Below are 24,030 nucleotides of genomic sequence, written 5' to 3' on the forward strand. Positions count from 1 at the left end.
GAGATTTTCAGCAGGGTATGTTTCCCAAAAGAAATACTGACTGACAAGAGGTGCCAATTTCTTGTCAGATCTGCTGGCTTGTCTGTGGACGTCCTGTGGGGTGAAGCACCTGATGACCACCACCCTATCATCCCCAGACTAATGGTCTTGTTGAGAGATTAAACTCTCCAATCAAGTCCATGCTATGAGCAATTGCAGACCAGTTCAAGAGGGAGTGGGACAAATATTTGTCCCATCTGTTGTTTGCTTACAGAGAGGTTCCCCAGAAATCCACAGGTTTTTCACCCTTTGATTTGTTGTATGGGCATAGGGTGAGGGGACCTCTAGATTTAATTCGAGATGAGTGGGAAGGTGAGTGTGAAGCTCACAAGGAGTCTGTTGTGGCATATGTCCTAAACCTCATGACAAGGTTCAGGAAACTCATGAGCTTGGCCCAGGAGAACCTGACAGAAGCCCAACAACAGAAAAAGGTGTGGTATGACAGGAATGCTTAAGCCAGAGAGTATGCTGTAGGGCAGCAGGTAATGGTTCTCATTCCTGTCAGACACAACAAGGTGGTAAGAAAGGTAAGTGATGTTAACTACATGGTGGAACTGCTAGGCAGAAGGCAGGGGCACAAATTGTGCCATGTTAACATGATGAAACCTTACCATGATAGGGAGGCCCTTGTGCTGAGCATTTGCAGTGGATTGCAGGAGGAGTTTGAGGGAGATCTGGTGACTGATCTCCTCAGTGAGGCTCAGACTGACACCTGAGTGGAATGGGTAGCAATGTCCCAGCAGCTATCTCCTACCTAAGTTTGAATAATCCGAGCAGTGTTACAGGAGTTTGGGTACATGTTCACTAGGAAACTAGCGTGCATCCACCTGGTGCAGCACCAGGTGGATACAGGACCCCAAAGGCCTATTAGGCAGGCCCCTTATAGGGTGTTTGAGAGAGTCAAACAGACTCTGAGGGAGGAGATACAGGAGATGTTGGAACTAGGGGTGATTCAAAAGTCTAACAGTCCCTGGCCTCCCCAATGGTGCTGGTGCCAAAGAAGGATGCAGCACTAGGTTCTGTGTGAACTACAGGAAATTAAATAGTCACACAGAGTCAGATGCTTACCCTATACCTAGGACAGAGGAGGCCCTAGAGCAGCTGGGTGGGGCTAAGTATCTTACAACCACTGATCTTACCAAGGGTTACTGGCAGGTGCCCGTGACTCCCAGTGCTAGAGAGAGGTCAGCCTTTGTGACTCATTTTGGTTTGTATGAGTTCACAAAGATGCCCTTTGGGTTGTAAAATGCCCCAGTAACTTTCCAGAGGCTGGTAGATCATATTCTAACAGGAGCAGGAGGGTTTTCCCTTGCTTACCTTGATGATATTGCCATCTACAGCCATTCCTGGCAAGTGCACCTTCAATATGTCAGGGAGGTGCTGGGCAGACTACAGAGGTCAGGGTTAACCATTAAGCTGAGCAAAGGTCAGATGGGTATGGCAGAGGTCTCCTATCTGGGACATAGAGTGGGGAATGGTAAGATATGGCCAGAACCTGCCAAAGTAGAAGCCATTCAGGCATGGCCTGCACCTGTTACCAAAAAGCAGATGAGGGCATTCTTAGGGACAGCAGGGTACTACAGAAAGTTCATCCCCAGTTATAGTACCATAGCTGCTCCCCTCAAAGACCTGACAAGGAAGAACAGGCCAGATAAGCTAGTGTGGACAACAGCATGTGAGCAGGCATTCCAGTAGCTTAAAGAAGGTTTGGGAGGACCCCTGTGTTAGCCAGTCCAGATTACAGCAAATAATTTGTTGTGCAGGTGGATACTTCAAACCATGGAGTGGGGGCTGTACTTAGCCAGATTTCTTCAGAGGGAGAATAGCACCCAGTGGTTTATCTCAGTTGTAGGCTCCAACCCAAGGAGGAATGCTATGCAGCTGTAGAAAAGGAATGTCTAGCCATAGTGTGGGCATTGCAGAAACTTCAGCCTTATATGTATGGAAGAAAATTCACTGTAGTGACAGATCACAACCCCCTAACATGGTTACACAGAGACAGCCAGCAAAATGCCAAGTTGCTAAGATGGAGCCTAGGGTTGCAAGAATATGATATGTCAGTGGAGCACCACAGTGGGATTAGCAATGCCAATGCAGATGGGCTCTCAAGACAGGGAATGGGGTAAGGTATACTCAGATAGACCTAACACTCTCAAGCAATGTTTCTCAAGGGTCACTTGAAAAACTAGCTTGAGTTCTCCAGGGGGGAGATGTGTGAAGATAGGTGAAGGCTACCAACCTAGCCAGATAGAATTCTGTAGATAATTATGTCATTTGTAAATATTAAAGTAAGCCACAGGTTTATTCTCTTAAATGTGAAAATCAAGCATTTTATGACTGTCTTTGATGTCAGAATTCAGAGCTGATATGTATAGAGGGAGGCATCCTGTTTATTGTTTTAAGACCAGAGTTAATGGCTAGAATTTGCATGTATAAATGTCTTTTATTGCTCTGGTTTCTGACCAGGTGTAAAGAATGTAAATGTAATTTCTGTTAGCCTGAGAACACCAGAGAAGTGTGAAGAATGATGTCATGTGAAGCAGCTCTGTGTTATTAATTTAAAGACAGAGAATCAGAGAGCTCTGAGCATTTGTCTTGAGAATATAGAACTCACCACTCTGCCTGTGTCTAGATGTAAGTAGGATTTTAGAACTGTGTTTTCTCTTAGAAATAGGTAGGGAATAGGAAGATTAGACTAGTTTGTTTTCTGTGATGTCAGAACTTTTCTGCAGTATTATTTTAAATATTTCTCTGTGATCTCTGAATTCTTGACTGGCACTGTGTAGTAAGAAGTATTGTCCAACTGTGACTGTTTTGTGTTGAGATAATTTAAGCTCTAAGAGTACATTGCATGTATATAGTGATGCTGTACCAAGTCACTCCAAATAAGTCTTGACTATTTGGTTGCACTTACCATTTGGATAATAATATTGCATGGTAATAATTGGACACCCTTCATAAGGGCCTTTGAGTAGCTGATAAATATTAGTTGGGTCGTGGCAGTGATTTCTATCATATAGTCTGGGTAAAAGGAGCACAGCTGGAAAACCTGTGCCAGCCTTCCCCAGGAGTGTCTGTGTGATTGTATAAACTCTTATCTCAAAGTGTGTGTATGTCAGCTACTTGGGCAGGGACATGAAGTACTGGTTGGACAGAGAGGGTGCTGGAGGTTTTAGCTGAAATCTGGACCCTATAGCTGTGCCAGTGGGGAGTCTTAGTGGGGATCTGGAGAGAAAGGGAGAAACCAGCCCCAGACTGACTGTGATCTCTGTGTGCTCTTAAGGGAAATTGTAGTTTACTGTGTTTGTATTTGTTATCCTTTCCCTATATGGACGCCCCTCACTGGTGTTAGTGGTGAGGATTGAGGCTCCTTGATTGCTGAGCCAGTACACAGGTGTCACATCATCTAAAGTACTTCCTAGCTAAACACGATACCTCAAGGAAGTACCCATCTCCTGTGGATGTACTTGACATTGTAGATGATCTCATGTTAGTGCTCCCCTGACAAAGTACAAACAGTCCACTAGTAATTTGGCTGGCACCTTTTAGGCAAATTTGGAATGGCTTTCAAATGTAAAATCAACCAGGAAAAAATTAAAATTCTCAGCATATGATGTACCAATACATCATAGTGGAAGTCTGCTTCAAAACCAAGTGTGTGGTACTTTGGAATTTGGCAGTGTAGTTATTCATCTCCAGTAAGTAAACCATTGGTAGCCTCAGTCAGACTTTAGGGATTCAGGCTGAAAGCCTTACAAAGAATTGACTCACTCTGCTCAAAATGATCTTGCTAAATTAATTAGTATATCTACTATTCATTTCTGCAATCCTTTCATCCAAGTCCATCATCATGGTGTAAAAAAGATATTGCTTTTTTATATTGAGGAAGTACCATAAAACAGTATGCTGAAAATGTATTGTAAATTTCAGAAAAATGTCCATCTGCAAGTAATGAGTTTAACTTGGGAAACATACCCTCCTAACTCTGTAATGATAACCCCTGGATATGAAACACACCACAGCAATTTCTGCAGGTCATGTATTAAGTATTTCAACTTTTACTTTTCAGACAAAGGAAAAAAATATTCTATCACCCAAAAGGTATTAAGTAGTTCATAAGCAAAATCAATTTTAGAGCAAGACTTAAACCTTATCACTACCTGTATTTATGAAATACTGTTATAATAAAGAGACATTGTAAATCTGAGGCAAACATATGCAAACGTAAATTATTCAGTGAGTTTATATTTAATCTTGATAATGAATATATTGTGAAAGCAAAATCAGAAATCAATTATTCAATGTACATATATTTAATCTTCCTAATGTATTTCTGCAGTTTTGGCATTTGGCTATATTTTGGCCTCAGGTTTGCATCACAGTAATTTCTTCAGACTGTCAATTAAGTGTGATAGCTGCTAATTTTTTAGCTCCTGTCATATTAATAAATTATTACCATAACTGGCCCCAGGGGAATAAACAAAATGTTCAATTTATTGTATTTTATTTATGTTTATTTACGAGGATGGGGAGCTGGTAAAGAAATGATCAATTTTAGGTCCAATTTGATACAACAAATAAAACAACAAAAGAGCAGTTACAAATAAATGAGTTTTTATGGGGAATGGCTGCATATTAAGTATTTTGAATAACTGCATATCTGTGTCATAAACATTGATAAATAAAAATGATTATAAAAAGAAGTAAATGGACTTAAGAATAAATATTGCACTGGCATTCACTTAGAATGAGAGGAAGAGAGAAATACTGATAAGTTTGAGAGCCTTCGCTATAAGTGCTAGTAAATGGTTTGCAATGTACCTTACATATGTGTGTCATACATATGTATTATATAATCTGTAAGAAGTGTTTGCATAATTATAAAGAAATAATTGAGATAATGCAGCCTTTCCAAAAGCAAAATTTCTTGAGTTCAGGTCATGTCTTCATTTTACATTCCTCACCTCAGTTAGATATAGTATTGTATTTCCTGGCTTGCAAAATTCACTAACTAATGAAGGCCCCTACCAGTGACTATCAAATTTATTAGCCATCAGGCTACAAGTTAAAGAGCTGTAAAGTCCCAAATGATCACTGGGTTTATAGCCCTGGGGAGAAAAAAATGCAGCTGCAACTGACAGGGTCTATATTAGAACACCGAACGTTCAAAATTTCGAGTGTTCTAACATCATCCCATTTTCAGCGAATACTGAAAATATGGAAGAAACAGAAAACAAATTTTTTCCTAGGGAAAGAATTTGGTTGTCCATTTCTGTTGCTTTGGTATTTTCAGTGCTATGGTGGAAAGTTACCAGTCGGGTTCAGGTAAGTGTGCGATTGTGTGGATGTGAGGGTTAGGCCGTGGTAGGTGAGTTAGGGTTAGGGCGTGGGTGAGGTGACTGTGCGATAGTGATGGACCTTAGGATTAGGGTTTGGGTTAAGGTAAGCGGATAGTTAGTGGTGTATGTATAGTTTAGTGTAGGGTTAGGTGTAAGAGTTTAGGTGTATGTGTGTGGATTGCTGTTTGTTTGGTGTGCTTGTGTTGTGTGTAAAGAAAAAATTTGCTGTTCTGTATGTTTGATGCTTTAAATTTTTGATTCATAGGGTTCGATATTAGAACACTCGAAATTTTGAATGTTCAGTGTTCTAATATAGACCCAACTGACACTATGTATAAAACAGCAGTGAATCCACAGAGCCTGGATAGCTTTATGACTCAGTGGCTGTGAATAGCAAAAACAGGGAAACAGAAACCTTCCTATTTGTGTTTTCCTTGACAAGAAATTTTCAAATGTGAAATCATGTAAGAGAAATGGAGGAAAAGTCTTACAGAAAGTAGGAAGAAATTGCATTCAGCATCAACATGCTATGCACCCAGGAAGCTAACTAGAACAGAAATGTCACAGTGGGAAAGAAATTAACATGTCATGTTAATTATTAATTATTTAATTAATTTATTTATTTAACCGGGAAAAGCCGAAAGACACAACATTTATTTAATCATATGTAAAACTATGGAGATCATTCTTTGGAAAGGAAATACTCTCTTGTAAGAAGAAATGCAATACTTTGTGTGTAGTTGTCCTTTAAATAGCCTTAAATTATAGCAAAGCAGTCTTGAAAGTGAAATCTAATTATTGCCTGTCTTTATTTTCATTTAATCTGTTTTTTTGTTTTTTTTTTTGAATGCTGTTTTTGTTTGCAGGGTTTAAAAACAGGCTCCATCTACTTTCCTGGGGGAAATGCCACTTACAGGGGTGAGACTGTCAATGTGAAGAAAGTTGAGCCTGTGACTTTCAAATATGATAATGAGACAGAATGGAGGGGCAATGTTGACATTGTAATGAAGTGGTTTACAGAAAGCAACCTTGATTTTGTTGCTCTTTACTATGGTGAACCTGACAGCACTGGTCACAAGTACGGTCCAGAATCAAGTGAAAGGAAAAAAATGGTGGAGCAGGTAGATCGCACTGTTGGCTACCTGATGGAGAGAATAGAAATGCATGGGCTGAAGTCCAAACTTAATGTCATCATCACAGCTGACCATGGAATGAGGACTGTTCAAAAAGGCCCTGCTGTGAATGAAATTATTCTTGGAAAGGTCGATGACTTTTCTTTCCAGGATGTGAAATTTAATATTCTTGATTATGGTCCAACTGGATTTCTGCTACCAAAGGAAGGCAAATTGGAGAAAGTTTATCAGGCACTAAAAAATGCTCATCCAAAACTTCGTGTTTACAAAAAAGAGGACATTCCACAGAGATTCCACTATGCCAATAACCCAAGAATCCTTCCCATTATCCTAAATGGTGATCCTGGGTATGTTGTCCATGGAGTAAGTACCTCTTTTATTGACTATTACAATATATTTGCATTTTTTCCTCACATTCGTGAGCATAAATCTAACTTAGATGCCAGGGCTGAAATAAACAAATCTAATGTGGTTTAACGAACTAGAAAAAGACTTAGTGTGGCTTCCTTGCATCGATGTAAATGCAGCCCAGGGTCTACTAGCTCATCAGAATTTTACTCATTAGTTTTACAAATCTCCAACAGTGTTACCCATTGTTTTAGCTCATTACCTCCAGTACAGTTGGTTTGAGTGTGTACCTTTAACTTCCAGTGGGTGTGGCTTGAGGCTTTAAAAAAATTAAGTTTTCACCTTAAAGTTCTAACAAATACTCATTGACAGAGGTCAAATATCAATACAGTTGTGTTTGCCATCATGTATGCTTCAAGATAAAATATTCTGAGACTTTGTATGTAGCAAGTTTTTCTAATTGTTAATGCAAATATGAACAAGCAGTATTTGACACCTAGAAGAAAAGTAGGAGGTAACTGCAGAAATGCCTGGAGGCGCACTCGGCTGTAATGAGTGGAATAATGACAATGCTTTTTTGTACTGTGTGTGCTGGCATGCTTCCTGGGTATTTTCTTCTACAATTGCATAACCATGAAGTTCTTCTCTTCCCAGTTAGGGGTCACCACAGTGGATCACCTGTCTGCTCATGATTGGCAATGGAGTTTTATAGTGTCAAGTTGCCAGCCCAGCACCCAACCTTCCATGGAAGGCACACACATGCATGCACTCATGCCAATTTAGAGTGTCTAATCCACCTACAGCATGTCTTTGGGATGCGGGGGGAAACCAGAGTACCCGGAGAAAACCCATGTGACCACAGGCAGGATATGCAGACTCCGCACAGAAGACACTCCAGTCAAGGATCAAACCAGAGAACCTCTTGCTGTGAGGCGACAACGCTAACCACTGCACCACCATGGCCACCCTGCATAACCATGAAGTTATTATTTGTTAACTACGGGGAAGTGAGAGTGAAGTCCAGTACAGGGCTGGTGAAAGATTGTGTTTTTGCTAAGAGTTAAATATTCACCCCATTTTAGTAGACTAGCTAGTTTGATGAGGAGTTGGGAACTATGGCTGTGTAGGACAGACATTTTTTCTTATTGTGCATAGTTCCTCATTTCTTCTCTTTATGAGAGATGGCACTGTTTATACAATTATATTACTTTTCCTATAAGTGAATTTTTAAGTGCATACCTTTTCAGATAAAATGCATTACAACTGACAGTCAAGAATGTATAATTAAATCATTTACTTATGTAAATAGAAAAACTCATTTATGTAAATGGAAAAATAGTACTGCTGCTATACCTCTAAAAGTTCATGTACTGTGTGCCTTCTGTATCTGTAAATGTTTCTTCTAAGTTTATAACCCTAACTCCTGCAGTAGCTAAAATTGACTAATGGATAAACTAAAGTCCAGAATTAGAGGTGAGCAAGCCAGAGCCAAATTGGTCTAGCTTAGCTCTGCTTAAATTCTGAGTAGCTGACAGCCACAGTAATATCAACTTAGTAGAGATCAAAGTAGTCATTTTTCAGCCCAAGCATTTAGTTCAGCATTAGAAACCTGAGATCACTGTGCATGCATGTTTAACTCATGTTTAAGCTTATATCAAGCCAGATTTCTGGTTCAGACGTTGCTTTGGCTAACTAAACACTATTTGGCATTCTCATCTGCACACCGAAACTCTATACATTGTAATTGCTGGAACTTATGTAACTGCATGGCTGAGGAAGAACACATGTTCTTGCTTAGTAAAAATTCCATTCAGTAATGCAGCCCTATATTGGAGCCTTTCCACTAAATGATAAATGAGTGGAGAATATGGCAAAAAGTGAAACTGAGGCAAGAGATCAGCTGTTATTCTGCAACTTTATTTATTTATTTGTTTATTTGATCATTTGTTTCAGACACATATCTTGGCCATTTAGCTCCTAAGACAAGACAGTCGTTAGGTGTTGCCCCCCCCCCTTTTAAAGGCCACATCTCATCACAATGTTGGTCTCCCCCACCCACCCTAAGCAAATCTACACAAGAACACTAATCATTTAATGGAACTGCAAAACAATAATAGTCATTTCAGTTCAAATGTATATCTGTCTTAGGAAGAAAAGCAGATAAAGTACCTCTTCATTCACATTATGCTATACATTACTGCAGATGACTTGGATCCAGATGATGTATTTTATTGCACTATGTTACAGACTTACATTTCTTTCTCAAGCATTGCAGTATGTCACAGACCCACATTTCTTTCTCAAGCATTTTTCTCCCATGCCTGCTGACAATCAAGCCTCTCCAACTCTAGAGGGACTGTCTTCTAGGCAGCCACAGCAGATGACTATGCCCACATCAACATCACAGTAATGAGAGTGTTAAGTCCCAGATCCTCCTCTTGGGTGGGGTTTGTGTGAACCATATAATCCTAGGGGCCACTAACCCTCCTAATGCACATTCATACTTTTGTGCACCTGCTAAGAAAGGCTGCCACATTTCTAGCTTGATGAATCAAATACACATCCAAATATTGCACTAAAATCCACCATCCCTCCATAATGATGTTAGATTTGTCATGTACTCATGCCACTAGCAGGAATCACCTGAGTCATAGTCAGGGCTTCATCACTCTATGGGAGAGCTGGTACAGTCCCCACATAACTAACAAACACTTTTTTGTAGCTTTTTTGGAGCTTTTCTCCCCAAGCCTCCTCTGAAAATGGGCTTCTACACAGTTGACCTTGCTGGTAATCAAATGTCAATAAATAAATAAATAAACTTAAATAAACAAATGCTGACATGACTTGCTTTTTATAACAATGCTGAAGTATAACAAGCCACAGTACTGCCCTACACCAACCCTCTGTACCATATCAAGGTAGCCAGTCACACATGTCCATCTACACCATAAAACTATACCAGATAAAGATACACATTATTCAGATACTCCAAAGTACTAGTAAACACCACAGAACCCACAGGCAACTAACTAATCCAGCTTCAAGTTACACTTCCTTCTGTGGAATAGGACGTCTGTTGTAATTTTGTTCACATTTGATTTCTCTCATCTTCACATGCTGTCATAATACCAAAGCACTTGAATGATGCTGTGTAGAGTATCACCCAGGATTTTAGGGTTCCTATTAAATGATCAAAGATGCATTCTTTTGAATGCATCTTAATCAAACTTGAAAGCACGAAAAGGCAAAATAGTGAAACAGCATATAAGTGAATTCTTTCCCTGGGAAAGAAATTGCTTAGACACTTCCATTACTTTGCCATTTTCGTGACTGTAGTGCGATCTTGGGAGTTGGTATATTTAAGTAGGGGGGGGTGTGGGTGAAGCCCCCCACTTTATGTAATGTTTTACAATTTTTTCGGAAAAAAAAATCGCTGTTCTAAGTGTTCGAGATTGTAAGCTTTCGGTTACTTGGGTTCGATGATTTAACATAAACCCGGATTCTACACACAGTAGCAAAGCATTCTGAGTAAAAAATAATTAAGCTGTATCAATATAAATGAAAATGTTTATTTATATTATAGCTCTGAATTCATTTGTATTCTGATTAACAAATTAATGCAGTCAATTAGCAAAATTAAAGCAGGAATGCATGTCTCTGGAAGGGTGTTATGTGGAAAGTTGGAGAGACTGTTGTACATGTTTTTAGTTTTAGTTATAACTTAATAAAACAACATGTGACACTTGTTTGCAGCAAAATGAAGTAATAACTTCAGACAGTTTGGTACTGTCACACTGTACTGTTTGACATCATTTTTTTTTGAATGAGCCTTCCATGCACTGCTGTTTTATGCCAGATTTCATTTTCATTTATACGTCAGATAGTACAGTTGCAAATACGTGTGTCTAAATTTCTAACTTATAGGAAAAACAGGATACAAGTTTGATCTATTCTGAAATACTCTGGGGGAAAACAAAAATCACAAAATCTTATAGGTAACAAAACATCAATACATACATTCTACTGTTTTGACTGACCAATAGTCAGAGCTTTCTGCTGTTAACTTAGCCACAGCATCCAGAAATTCTTCCTTAGTTCATTGACAAAGTACAGTTGTGTACACTTACCATAAATGTAGATGTTTGAGTGTATTCACTGTTGCAGTCATTACATTAGGGTAATCTACTGGCAAGGTTGCCCTCAGTTGGCCTGAATTCCAAAGTCTTGGGTCCTGCGTCAGTTGCTGTCTTCTCTTCCATGACGTCAGGTCTTCAGGGGTATAAAACATGCAGCCGACGCCATTTTCTTTAGTTTTTCTTGCCCCCGATGTCAGGTGCCCCAAAAAAGGTAGCAAAATTATATATATATAAATACATGCATCAATATAAACTTTACCTTCCTCTACAAGCAAATACACCACATAGGCTGTAGAAGATAGAAGGAAAGATAAAGTTCAGAATGACGGGGATGGCAGGACGGTAACCTGGACTGCAACAGTGAATATACTCGAACATCTACATTTATGGTAAGTGTACACAACTGTACTATGTTCTTCGTGTTTCACTGTTGCAGTCATTACATTTGGGTAGAATCCCAAAGCTATGGTTGGGAGGCTGGAACTAAACAGCATTAAGTGCGGCTATAAGGCCCTGCAGCACTGCAGTGGCAAAGCCTGCCCTGGACTTAGAGTAGAGAGGCAAATGGTAATGTTTAGTAAAGGTGTGAACAGAACTCCAAGTAGCAGCCTCTAGAATGTCTTTGGTTGGTACTCCTCTGAGAAAGGCTGCTGAAGTAGCTGCAGCTCTGGTGGAATGAGACCTAATGCCCTTGGCCACAGGTTTACCATGGTGTAAGTAGCAGAAACGGTTGCAGTGCCTTATCCACTTTGAAATTGTCTGCTTTGAAATAGCCTTTCTTTCTGATCCTGCAGCATATGACACTAGTAATTGCTCAGTTTTTCGTAGAGTTTTAGTCCTGCTCAAGTAGAATCTTAGCTGTCTGTGTACGTCCAAGGAATGCAGAAATCTCTCCCCCTTGTTCTGCGGATTTGGATAAAAAGTTGGCAGATGGATTGTTTGGTTAAGAGCCACACTGGAAACCACCTTAGGCATAAAAGTAGGATTTTTCCTCAGAGGCACCCTGTCTGAGTAAAATATGATAAAAGGCTCTACAGACATGAGGGCCTGTAGCTCTGAAACTCTCCTTGCTGAAGTAATTGCTAGTAGCAGAGCTACTTTCCATGATAAGAACTTTAGATCAGCGGTAGCAGCTGGTTCAAATGGAAGCAGGGTGAGCTTTTCTAACACATAATTGAGGTTCCATGCAGGTAATGGTGATCTTCTAGGAGGCCTTAGATTTTTGGCTCCTCTAAGATACTGCTTTAGTAAAGGATGAGAAAAGATTGGTGGTTCTGTATTGTAATGAGCCAAAATGGCAGAGGCATGGATTTTGATTGATGAGAAAGATAGGCCTTTGTCAAGCATCTCAGTTAAGTATTGTAATATCTGAGGAATATTTGGTTCTGCTGTATCAGTTCCTTATGCTTGATTCCAAGCACAGAATCTCTTCCATTTGTCAGCATAAGATTTTCTAGTACTAAGCCTTCTGGCTTCTAAAATGACATCCATCACAGCTTTACTGAGAGGTGTTGTTTGTATGACTACATGATTAGCCATGCTGCCAGGTTCAGAGTCTGTAGTTCATTGTGCAGGATCTGATTGTTTTGCTGGGACAGTAGTTGTGGTCTTTGAGGCAAGGTCCAAGCTGGGTATTGGGAAAAGTTCCTTAGGATTGGGTACCAGTATTGGCGGGGCCAGTCCGGGGCAATTAATATCATCTTTGGCTTCTCTTGTCTGACTTTTAGGAGGACCTTGGGTAGAAGAGGAAGAGGAGGAAAGGCAAACTGATAGGTTTTTCCAACTGAAGCATAGGGCGTCCACTTTCCATGCGTGTCTGTGATAAGTCCTTGTGCAGAATCTTTTCAATTGATAATTTTGAGGAGAGGCAAATAGATCTATGTCTGGGCTCCCCCGTTTCTCTGTTATCATGCTGAAGACTTGTGGATTTTAGTTTCCACTCGTGAGGATCCATAAGGTTTCTGCTTAAATCGTCTGCTAGAGTGTTTTGTTTTCCTGGCAGGAATTGAGCTTGAAGATGTATTTGGTAGGTCAAAGATGTGTCCCACAGTGCCATGGCTAGTCTGCAAAGGGGGTATGAGTGTGTTCCCCCTTGCTTGTTTATATACCACATGACTGTGGTGTTGTCCGTCTTTATCAGTAATTGTCCTGGATGAAGTAAGTCCTTGAAGGCTGTTGGGGCATTTTGAACAGCTAGCATCTCTTTCTGGTTGATATGTAGATGCATTTATTTTGGTTCCAATAAGCCCTGAATGCATCTTCCTGCCATGTAGGCCCCCAGGCATAATCTGATGCGTCTGTTGTTAAGGTTTGGCTGGCAGGGGATAGAGTGAAGGGCAGTCCCATGTTCTGATGACAAGCCTTTGCCCACCATAGAAACTCCTGTTGCAGGCAGGGAATGAGAGGAATCATTGTTTCCAGACTGTGTGAATGTTGACTCCATAAACATTTTAGGTACCATTGAAGTTTCCTCATATGCAGTCTTGCATATGGAATTAGTAGGATGCAGGATGCCATGAAGCCCAGAGCCTGCAGAATTTGTCTTGCAGAAGACTGGGTTTTATTGCCATCAGTTTGAAGTAAGTAGTCAGTTTCCTTTGCTTGTCTGGCATGAGGTAAGCCAGCTGGGCAGTTGTATCCAAGCTTGCACCCAGGAATGTTATCTTTTGAGAGGGCACCAGTTGTGATTTCTTTTCGTTTATTGTGTACCCTAGGCATGTTAGAAGCCTTTTCAAAAATGCCAGGTGTCGAAGAAGAGTGTCCTTGTTCTCTGCTTGAATGAGACAGTCGTCCCAGTAAGGATATATTTGTATACTTCTTTGTCTGCAAAATGCAATTACTGGTGCCAGGCACTTTGTAAAGACCCTGGGCACAGTAGATAAGTAAAAGGGCAGTGCAGAGAATTGGTAATGCATTAAGCCAGCCTTGAATCTGAGGTTTCTTCTGCATGACTGTCTTATTGGGACATGCAGGTATGCCTCTTTTAGGTCTAAAGTCACCTGCCAAGCATTCTTGCCCAGCATGGGCAGAAGCTGCTGCAAAGTCAGCATTTTGAATTTTGGAATGCCCAGGTATGTGTTCAGAATTGATAAATCCAGTATTGGCTGCCAGGACTTGTCCTTTCTGGGTACCAGGAAGAGTCTTGACTAAAAACCTTGCCCTTTTTCCTGTTTTGGTACTATCTGAATGGCCCCCATATCCAAGAGGGACATAACCTGTTTCTGTGCCTCTGCCCATTGATTTTTTGGCAGATCTGGCCAACCATTTGCCATTGGCAGAGTGTGGAAATGGAATCTGTATCCCTGTGATACGATGTTTAGTACCCACTTGTCCTGGGTTATTAACTGCCAATTTTGAACAAAAAGTGCTAATTTTCCCCCTATTTGGTGCTGCCAAAAGATAAGTGCTTGGTGTAGGCAAGGGAAGTCATTGGGATTGCTTTCTGTAGGTTTGCACTTTATGTCCTCCAGATTTGAAGGTGGAAGCGCCCCATTGCTTTGACCTGTACGAGTCTTGCGCCTGGTATCTGGAACCCTTAGGGCGTCTGGATTTGCCCCTTTGAGCTCTGTCTGACACAGGAAAGGACCAATTTTTTCTAGGCCAGTGTCTACTGAATCTTGGTGGCTGCACTTGTAAGAACTCTTTAACAGTTTGCATAGACTTAGCTTTGTCTTCCATTTTCTTTAAAACCTCCTCTGCCTTAATACCAAACAGAGACTCATGCTGTAAAGGTGCATCTAGCAATTTAGCTTTAACATGATCAGGCAAATTTTGTTCTTTTAACCAGGCATGCCTCCTAATCACAGATCCAGTAACTGCGGCCCTGCAGGAGGTCTCTAAGGAATCAAAACCACATTGCAAAGTATGCTTTCCAACTTGTTCAGCTGCATGCAATAATTCCTGCAATTCTTTATTTTCTGCACATTCTGAAATCAACATAATTTTCTGTTTCAGCAATCCCATGACATGTTGTTGGTACTTAAGCATATGAAATTGACAGTTTAAGGCCCTGATTGCCAAGGTTGCAGATGTATAAACCTTTTTTCCCCATCTGTCTAGTGCCCTTGAATCTCTGTCAGAGGGTGTAGGATTTTTTTGCTGTTGAGGTCTTAACTCCCTTTGGACCCTGTGAAATAGTTTCAGGATCAGCAGCATGGTTTCTAAATAGACATTTATGTGATTCAGGGACCCTGTGTTGTCTGTCAGGCTTACTGGGAGCTGGAGGTAAGGAGACAGGGGTCAAGCTTGACTCCAAAAACACATCATCCACAATGTCTAAAACAGGGGGAATAGCTAAAGGCTTGTGCTGAGGGAGAAGAAGGAAATCCCTGAGCCTCTTTTTTGATTCTGAGAAGTCTTGACTTTCCCAATGAAAATGCTCCCTCAAAGTATGCAAGGTTTCCCCAAATGAATAATCCTCAGGAGGAGATGCAGATGGAATAGACTCCTCAGCATCAGAATCCTAATAGGGAGGTATAGATAATTCCTGATCAGAAGAGGAATCAGAGGAAATGGAAACCTAATCTGAAGATTCATAGTCAGTGTCTTGCCTAGGCCTCTTATCTGGAGGGGGATGGGTACCCCTGATCAAGGTAATAAGGTCTTCAGCCATTTTGATCATCTGTTTTTTAGGCATAGAGGCCTGTGCACATGGCTCATGCATCATTTTTTTAGTTTTAGAAGTTGCTTTTATCTTGGGTTTTGCAGCTGTCGTTGGTTTGATATACAAATGTTGAGGTCTGAATACACCCTCAGAAGCCGGTGCCTGCTCAGCAGCTCCAGACCCATCCGAGGGAGATATATCTGTTGGTCCAGTACCTTGAGTATCTTGCAGCATGCCGGACTCCACTTGGGTGTCGGTAGAGGCCTGCAACTCGAAGGTAGTGGGTATCAGGGGCTGCGAAAGTGCCTCACTGAGTACCCGTGAACCGGCGACTGGCTTAGGAGAAGCGTTGTCATCGGTTTTGGATCTTGACTGCCGTTCTCTGTCCTTTTCTTTGCATTTTTTATGTACTCCGGTAGTTGGATTGCTATCCGATGACATGTCTGGGTAGTTAAATCTGTTTCCAAAATACTTTGATGCAAAAATATACCGAAGCTTAATAGTGCGCTGGTTAAATCTAGCACAAAACTGACAGCCAGGCACGTTGTGATCAGGGCCTAGGCAAGGAATACAATATAAATGGAAATCCTTATGAGGTATTTGCTTCCCATAAGTAATACAATTATTAACTTTTTCTGACATCGGTAAAAAGCAAGAAAAAAGTTTCCCCAATGGGGTACTTAGCTTTAGTGAAGACTTCGGTTCTGAAACTCAAACTCGAATATTTCAGTAGTCGGCCGACCGGCATTTGCAAAATGCTTCTGCTTCGGGCACTGCGCGACAAGAAAGACTAAATAAAATGGCGTCGGCTGTATGTTTTATACCCCTGACGACCTAACGTCATGGAAGAGAAGACAGCAACTGACGCAGGACCCAAGACTTTGGAATTCAGGCCAACTGAGGGCAACCTGCCAGCAGATTACCCTAATGTAATGACTGCAACAGTGAAACACGAAGAACATCTTTCTTTTTCCCAGCCCTAATCTTCTCCACTTCCCTACTGATATATACATAAATCAAATCAAGACTAAACAGTTGCACAATAAATAATGGCCCCCTCTTGCCTTTCCTTGCCACTACAAAAACTCCCACTTCATTAGCCACCTAAGTTGAAAATGTTTTCAGCCCATGTTTATGTAACTTTCTTCCAGCCTTATAATCAAACTCCTACCCCATAGATTTTAGCTTTTTCTTAATTCAGTGCCAGATCCTATCTTCTATCAAACACAAATGCCTAAACTGTCATTGTCTAAATGTCCAGAAAGTATATGAGAAACCTAATGCTAAGATATTAAATGACCAGGCCATACAAGCTACAGCACTATTAAAATAAAGTTTCTCTGCCTACCTTAAGTCAGTGGTGATGTGAATTGAAAAAACAAGCTACAAAAAAGTGTCTTTATCATTGTATAACTGCATACCAAGCTGCAATAGACTGGGGAGGTAATGTTTTCAGCAATTCAAAAATAAAAGACAGCCCTTAGTTGTAATCATAGACATATCTGGAAGCTCCCACCCACCCCATTTCAGTCAGTGACAGTATCAGGGTATCAAAACCAATACAAATCTGAATATGGCCCTTTTGTGTCTCATAGTAGTCAGGACTGAGACACAGAGAAAACAGACCTGCAGAGAAATCATGTAGGGACAGAATAATGTTTTATTTAAAAGGCTAATTTTAATTATGTTTACTTTACCCCAAAATCAAAATCCTAAATGCCATTCATTTTGAATGGTCTGAAACAGCTATGCCTATACTGCACCTATCTCTGTGCCTCCTAAGGAGTATCATTCTCTGTCAGTCTTTATAAGCCTCAAGGAGACTCGAATGAGACATAAATGGGCATAGAGAGGACAGAACAGGTGATGTCTGTCATAGATGCACCAGTAACAGGCAATACAAGGGACTGCAGTGGGGTTCATTTTGTCAACAGGTTTCCCAATCAGTAACAGCAACCATAACAATGTAGTGCATAGAGAGTGAAGATTATGCTCTTATATTCAGAAAAAAGCAAATCAGTTAAGCACTACAGTAGAGCAAGACCTAGTCTTAACAATTGTTAAGCACCCCCTGCTTAACTTGTTAAGATCAGATCTTACACTAGGTAGTTACTGGCCACTACTTCCCAATAAATGGCAGCAGAAGAATAAAAATAGATTTATTTCTGACTGGTCTGTGCCTGTAATGTGTAAAGTTCCTATTATAACAGGATTTGTATTATCTTGCATTTTCTGAAGGATACAAAGTCTAAGTATATCATTACTTAGTAACCAGTCCATGATGATTTCACAGAAAATGACAGACATTATGAGGAACAGGCCAACTATATGAGGAAAAAAATCTGGATATTCTGTGAAAATCTGGACAGCTGAGAGGCATGGAAGGTGATGAGTGCAAACATAAGAGATTGAGTTACAATGTCTTTCTGACAACATTTACTAAGTGCTTTATGGCTTTGAAAGCCATCAAAACATTTTCCATTTGTCTTTTTTTCTTTTTTAATGTAGCTAGTAGTATGTGGAAAAGATAAAGCTTCATGCACTACAAAGAATTGTGGTCAGTTCTCTGATCATAACCCTCAATTATGTGTTCTCTACATAGATGCCAAGATTCACCTTTCGAGCTTCTCTCTTAAGGTGAAATTTCTTGGCATTTATGTCTTGAACACAAAATAATCAGGTTATGGCTGGCAACCTGCTGATAATCCTCTGTATAAGCTTTAGTGGTGAGAAGAATGAGAAGGTGTACGTCACTGGCTGTAATAAAATCCAGCTATAAAACCGGATACAACAGTAGCTATGTAGTTGGTAGAGGGCTAGCAGAAATGGTAGTCTAAGCAACAGAAATTAGAATCTGAGTGTAGAGGTTAAGAAAAATAGTAATGTTTATTAGTTAATACAAGATCATATAAAACAACCTAAAGAATATCCACTTAATATAGTTTGGGCAGGTAAAAGTTGCTGGCATCAGTAAGTCCATTGTAATAATAAGATGAAGGCTACATACGCAGGCAAACAAATTCTCTTTGTCATTTAGTCTAAATATGAGAGGAAATCAAAAGAGAAATAAAGGAGAAACCACTGCTAAGTCACTAATAAATGTTATACTTGCCTGCAAGCACACAACTGAAAGTTAATAGTTGTTACAGTAAAGATGGATACAGAAGTGCAGCATGGGGTAATTCTTCCTTTATAAGTGAAAAAAAAGAGTACAGTACAGGGAGCTAATGCTGGTAAAAGATCCAAAAGGTAGAGTGCAATGTATGCATGATGTTAGCAATAAGTTGGAAAAATCTGCCCAATATAGCCAGGTAAACCCATGTTGCAGCAATGCTCTGCACAGTAACTGCCAGCACCTCATAAGTTTCCATAAATTATGACAAAATAAGGTTTACCAGCATGCAATCAAGGAATATGAAATCTATCAAATAGTTGCAGTGGGACAGACACACAAACAAAATGTTCAAACAGCAGCAGACTAAAGTCAGGCAGCGAAAAAGATTAAAATATCTTTCCACTGCAGTCACATCCATTAATGCCTACCAGACTCATTTAACTGCAGTTAAGTTTTGAAAATACTCTTTTATGGAATGCAAGCACATTTTCAAATACAAGGCAAAAAATGGACGTTCAGTGAAATTCTTCACAACTGAGGGATACGACTGGCATCCAGTTAGCCTTTTGTGCAGGAAAACAGGGATGCTTCCGTTATTTCCTCAGTGACTGAAATGCAAGATTTTTGTTTTATGTTGTTTTGCAGCAAAGCTATATTTTGTTTTTCTCTAAGTTATATTAGGAAATAAAACACCACAATGAATATGTTTTCTGATCATCCCTTAAGAAAATGTAGAAAAGCACATACAGTAGTAAGAAAATAAATACAATCATGGATAGCAAAGACTGAGACAGAGTAAGGCAACATTATAGCTAAATATCAAAATGGAAATGTGAAGATAATAAAATCAGAAAACAGTTAATCTGTGCAGAAAAAAATAAGTTATGTCTTACCATAACGTCCCATCTGTGTTGTTGATCTTCATTCATTCATTACTGGTGGGTTATCAGTTCTGTCCTCAGAACTGAGCCGGCCAATATCAAGCTTGCATCAGCCAAAAACTCTGGAGCCAAGGTCCTACCCAGAATGCTCTGCTACCTATTACCTCAGATCGAGTTTGCAAGTTGATAGATAAAAGTAGAGGCTACCTCTGGTCATAACAGACCTACAAGAAAGGAGTACATGAGATCAACCAAGAACCTCCGGAAGGGGGAAGGAGGGTGCGGAGTAATGAGTGAACAAAGATCAACAACACAGGTGGAACATTATGGTAAGACATAACTTCTTTACCTGATGTTGTTAATGTTCATTCATTCCTTACTGATGGGACAGAGTCCCGAGCTACCTGTATTCCTGGCTGGCCCTCATGGAAGGACATTCCTGAGCACCATGGAGCCAAAGGAAGCTCTAGCTCTGGAAGCCAAGTGCAACTTGTAATGAAGAATAAAGGTATGAGGTTTGACCCAAGTTGCAGCTGAGCAAATATCACTGAGGGAAGCCTTAGCATGGAAAGCTGCTGAAGTTGCCATAGACCTTGTAGAATGTGCCTTCACTCTGTGAGGCAAGGTGACATTGTAAAAACAATGCCTCAACCATGAAGCCAATGTAACTTTTGATACAGGATGACCACGTCTAGATCCAGAAAAATCCAGAAAAAAGTTGGTCTGATATATGGATAGATTTTGTTCTGTCCAGATAAAATCATATTTGCCTATGAACATCCAAGGAGTGCAGGCAATACTCTCCCTTGTTAGAATGGTTAGGAAAGAACACTGGGAGATCAATAGACTGGTTGATAGATCGCTCTGACACCACTTTTGGTAAAAAGGTAGAACTGGTTCTCAGTAATACCCTATCCTTATGAAAGAGAAGATAGGGAGGTTTGATGCATAAGGCCTGAAGTTCTGACAATCACCTGGCCGATGTGATTGCAGTCAGAAACAAAGTTTTCCAAGAGCGATATCTTACATCACAAGAAAACACAGGTTCAAAAGGTGGAGCTGTTAAAGCTTGCAGAATCAAAGCCAAATCCCAAGGTTGTACGGGTTCTCTAAAGGGAGGTTTTAAGTGGATAACCCCTTTCAAGAAAGTCTTAAAGAGTCTGTGTGACATAAGTGAAGAATCTTGAAAACCAATATGAAAATTTGAGATGGCAGCTAAATGTACAAGGATAGTAGAGGCAGACACCTCAGAGTGGAAAAGATGTGATAACTAATCCAATACCACCGAGACCGGGGATGACAAGGGGACTATTTGCTTATCTGCTACCCATAGAGAGAACCTCTTCCATTTGCTAAGATCGATTAGTCTGGTGGATGATTTATGAGATGCAATAAGAATATTGTGAACAGGGGACGAAAGGTTTTCATGCCAGGCAATCATAGGAAGTGGAGAAACCAAGCTGTCAGTTTCAGGGTTGTTAGATTGGGGTGAATCAGACCCTACAGATGGGAGATCAACATTGGGGATGGATTGAGGATCCATGGTTGATCTAGCAGGTGAGGCCAGAGGAAGGAAAATCAGACTTGTCAATGCCAATATGGAGCAATGAGGATTACTTTGCTCTTCAACTGTCGTGCTTTCTTTAGAAATTGGGAGATGAGGGGGAGAGGAGGACAGGCATAAAGAAGACCCGAGGGTCAAACGTGGACTAGAGCATCCTTGGTGACTGTCCCAGAGTGGGGATCAGGGCAAAGTAGTTGCTGCACTTGTAGTTGGTTGGGGAGGCAAATAGGTCATAGCAAGGCTGGCCCCAGCGGGTGAAGATTTTTGCTGCTATCAAAGGATTATGGGACCACTCATGAGGCTGTAAAATGCACCTGCTCAGTTTGTCGGCTATCACATTGAAGCTCCCGGGAATATGCATTGCAATCAGAAAGCGGTTGTGAGCTATCGCCCATTGCCATATTCTCAAGGCCTCTTGGCATAATAAGATCTGGTGCCCCCTTGTTTGTTGATGTACCAGACCACTGACATGTTGTCTGACTGGATCACAATAGTCCCTGATGGAAGGATGGAGTGAAATGCTTGCAACACTAGAAGCACCACCCTCAGTTCAAGGACACTGACATGCAAAAGGGCCTCTGTCTCCGACCAGGTGCCTTGGACCGAGTTTCCCTGACATAGACCCCCACCCCATCAGGGAGGCATCTGTGGTCACTGTGGCTATCGGTTGATGGGGGTTGAAAGGGTGAGACCATTGTTGGGGATTTTGAGACGGCCTCAAGAGTAAATCTTGCTTGCATCTCTGAGTTACACTTATTTGAAAAAATAAAGGATGTTGTAGAGGGTACCTCTGAGTGAGAAGTAGCCATTTGAATAAGTCTCATGTGGAATCTGGCTAGAGGAACAATGGTAATCAAAGCTGTCATTGAACCCAATAGCTGAAGTACAGATTGAGCTGGGGATTTGTGGTGACAGAGCAGTGGTTGAACTTGTTTTATTCTTTGAAGTCTGTGTTCTGGAAGGGATGCTGTGCAATTTCTCATGTCCAGCTGTACCCTATAAATTCCAAAGACTGAGTTGGGGTTGTATTGGATTTCTCCCAGTTTATAGTAATTCTCAGGCTTTAAGCTCTTAAGAGAGTATACTACAGGGCTTCTTTCAGCAGACGCTTGGTGGGGGCAGTAAGGAGCCAGTCATCTAGATATGGAAATGCCTGGAATCCTTGAAGTTGCAAGTGAGCGATAACCACTGCCATGCATTTTGTGAACACTCTGGGTGCTGTAGAGAGACCGAAGGGCAGGGCTCGAAACTGATAGTGACTGGCTCCTATACAGAAGCAGAGGTATTATCTTGAGCATCTGTCCATTTTTTATGTGGTAATACGCATCTTGAAGATCGACAGAGTACATCCAATCATCTTCTTCCAGAAGAGCAAGGATAGACCGAACCATGACCATCCGTAATGTCTCTGTTTTTACAAGTTTGTTTAGTGTACTGAGATCCAGAATTGGTCTCCAGTCCCGTCTTTCTTGGCACTAAAAAGAACCTTGAGTAAAATCCAGATCCTATCTGGTCTGGGGGGACCATCTGGATGACTCTTTTTTTGTAGCAGCTTTTTGATTTTGTGTGCTGCTGTTTCCCTTTGACTAGGTGGAACGTCGGGTAACACTCTTGATGAGAATGGGCAAAGATGGAAGGGGATGTGATAGCCTCTGGATGTAATCCATTGTACCCAAGAGTCAGTTGTTATGTTTTGCCAGGCAGCAGGGTACAAGGAAAAATGACCCCCGACCGCTTCCAGAAGTGAGCAGTCGGGCAACGCTTCAGGAGCACTGATAGGGTTGGCCAGAGAAAGTATCTCTGGAACCTCAGTTTCACAGACCTCCTCTGCCCTGAAAGGGGCATCTTCTATTGGAGTTTTCCCCTCTGCCTCTAGGGGAAAACTCGGCATGTGCATCCCGGAAAGAACAATGTGATTTCTTGTGCCAGATCTTTCCACTCCTCTGATTTCTGTATAAGAATTGCTGAGGACTGGAGTGTCTGACACCAATGGCCGACAAGGTCTTGCCATCTTGTTTGCACCATGCCAGCGTATCCTTGACTTTAAGGCCAAACAAAGAAGTGGTCTCTATAGGGGCATTCATGAAGGAAGCCTTAAAGGAGTCCACAAAGTCACAAAGGCACATCCAAGCATGTCATCTGGTGACTATACCTGTGCCTGCCACTCTAGCCACCCCTTCCGTTGCGTGAGAAATAAGACGCATGGAAGAGTTGGAAATGGAATCTTGGGTGGCAATATCAGAAGCCACATTATCACGGACTTCATCAGAAACAGCTGCTGCCAAGGTTTCAGAGAACTGGTTAATAAGATCTCACTGAAGCCTGGTAAAATGTGCCAAATAATTCAAAGACCTTACGGCGAAGGTCGATGAAGCAAACCCATGCTTCCCTAATCTGTCAATCGCCTGGGACTCCTTGTTAGGTGGATGGACAGTTTGGCTCTCTTCTGCCAAATCCTTCTTAGTAGCAGCTGCCACCACCATAGCATCTAATGGAAGACCACGTAACCAGTGGGGGTGCTCAGCGGAGGGGAGTAAAAATATTTTATCTGGCCTCTTAGGTATCGCTTCCATGGTATTAGGAGCCTTCCATGCGCACTGCACGATGAGCTGGACAAGCTCATCAGCAGGCGGGGTTACCCAGGAGGTAGGGGGCCAGGCACAAAAAGCTTGCAGGAATACGGATTCCTCAGAGGAAGGATTAGAGGGCTTCCAGTCTCCCCACTGTCTAAGGATCTCGAGGATGCCACCAAATGGGCAGATGGACAGTTTGGCTCTCTTCTGCCAAATTCTTCTTAGTAGCAGCTGCCACCACCATAGCATCTACTGGAAGACCACATGACCAGTGGGGGTGCTCAGCTGGGGGCGATAAT

The 24,030-nt window shown here is 41.2% G+C and overlaps 1 protein-coding gene across 1 annotated transcript in view; it reads left to right on the forward strand.

Annotated features, from left to right (window-relative positions):
* The window catches only part of ENPP7 (ectonucleotide pyrophosphatase/phosphodiesterase 7), a 195,564-nt gene that overhangs the window by 94,659 nt on the left and 76,875 nt on the right, over window positions 1–24,030 (forward strand). The window contains exon 3 of the mRNA XM_044069629.1: window positions 6,245–6,874. Within this exon, the coding sequence (XP_043925564.1) occupies window positions 6,245–6,874 (630 nt within the window). The remainder of the gene's footprint in view (window positions 1–6,244; window positions 6,875–24,030) is intronic.

The sequence above is a fragment of the Protopterus annectens genome, chromosome 4.part0 (genome assembly GCF_019279795.1).
Source record: "Protopterus annectens isolate FY-2018-M chromosome 4.part0, PAN1.0, whole genome shotgun sequence".
Taxonomy (NCBI): Eukaryota; Metazoa; Chordata; order Ceratodontiformes; family Protopteridae; genus Protopterus; species Protopterus annectens.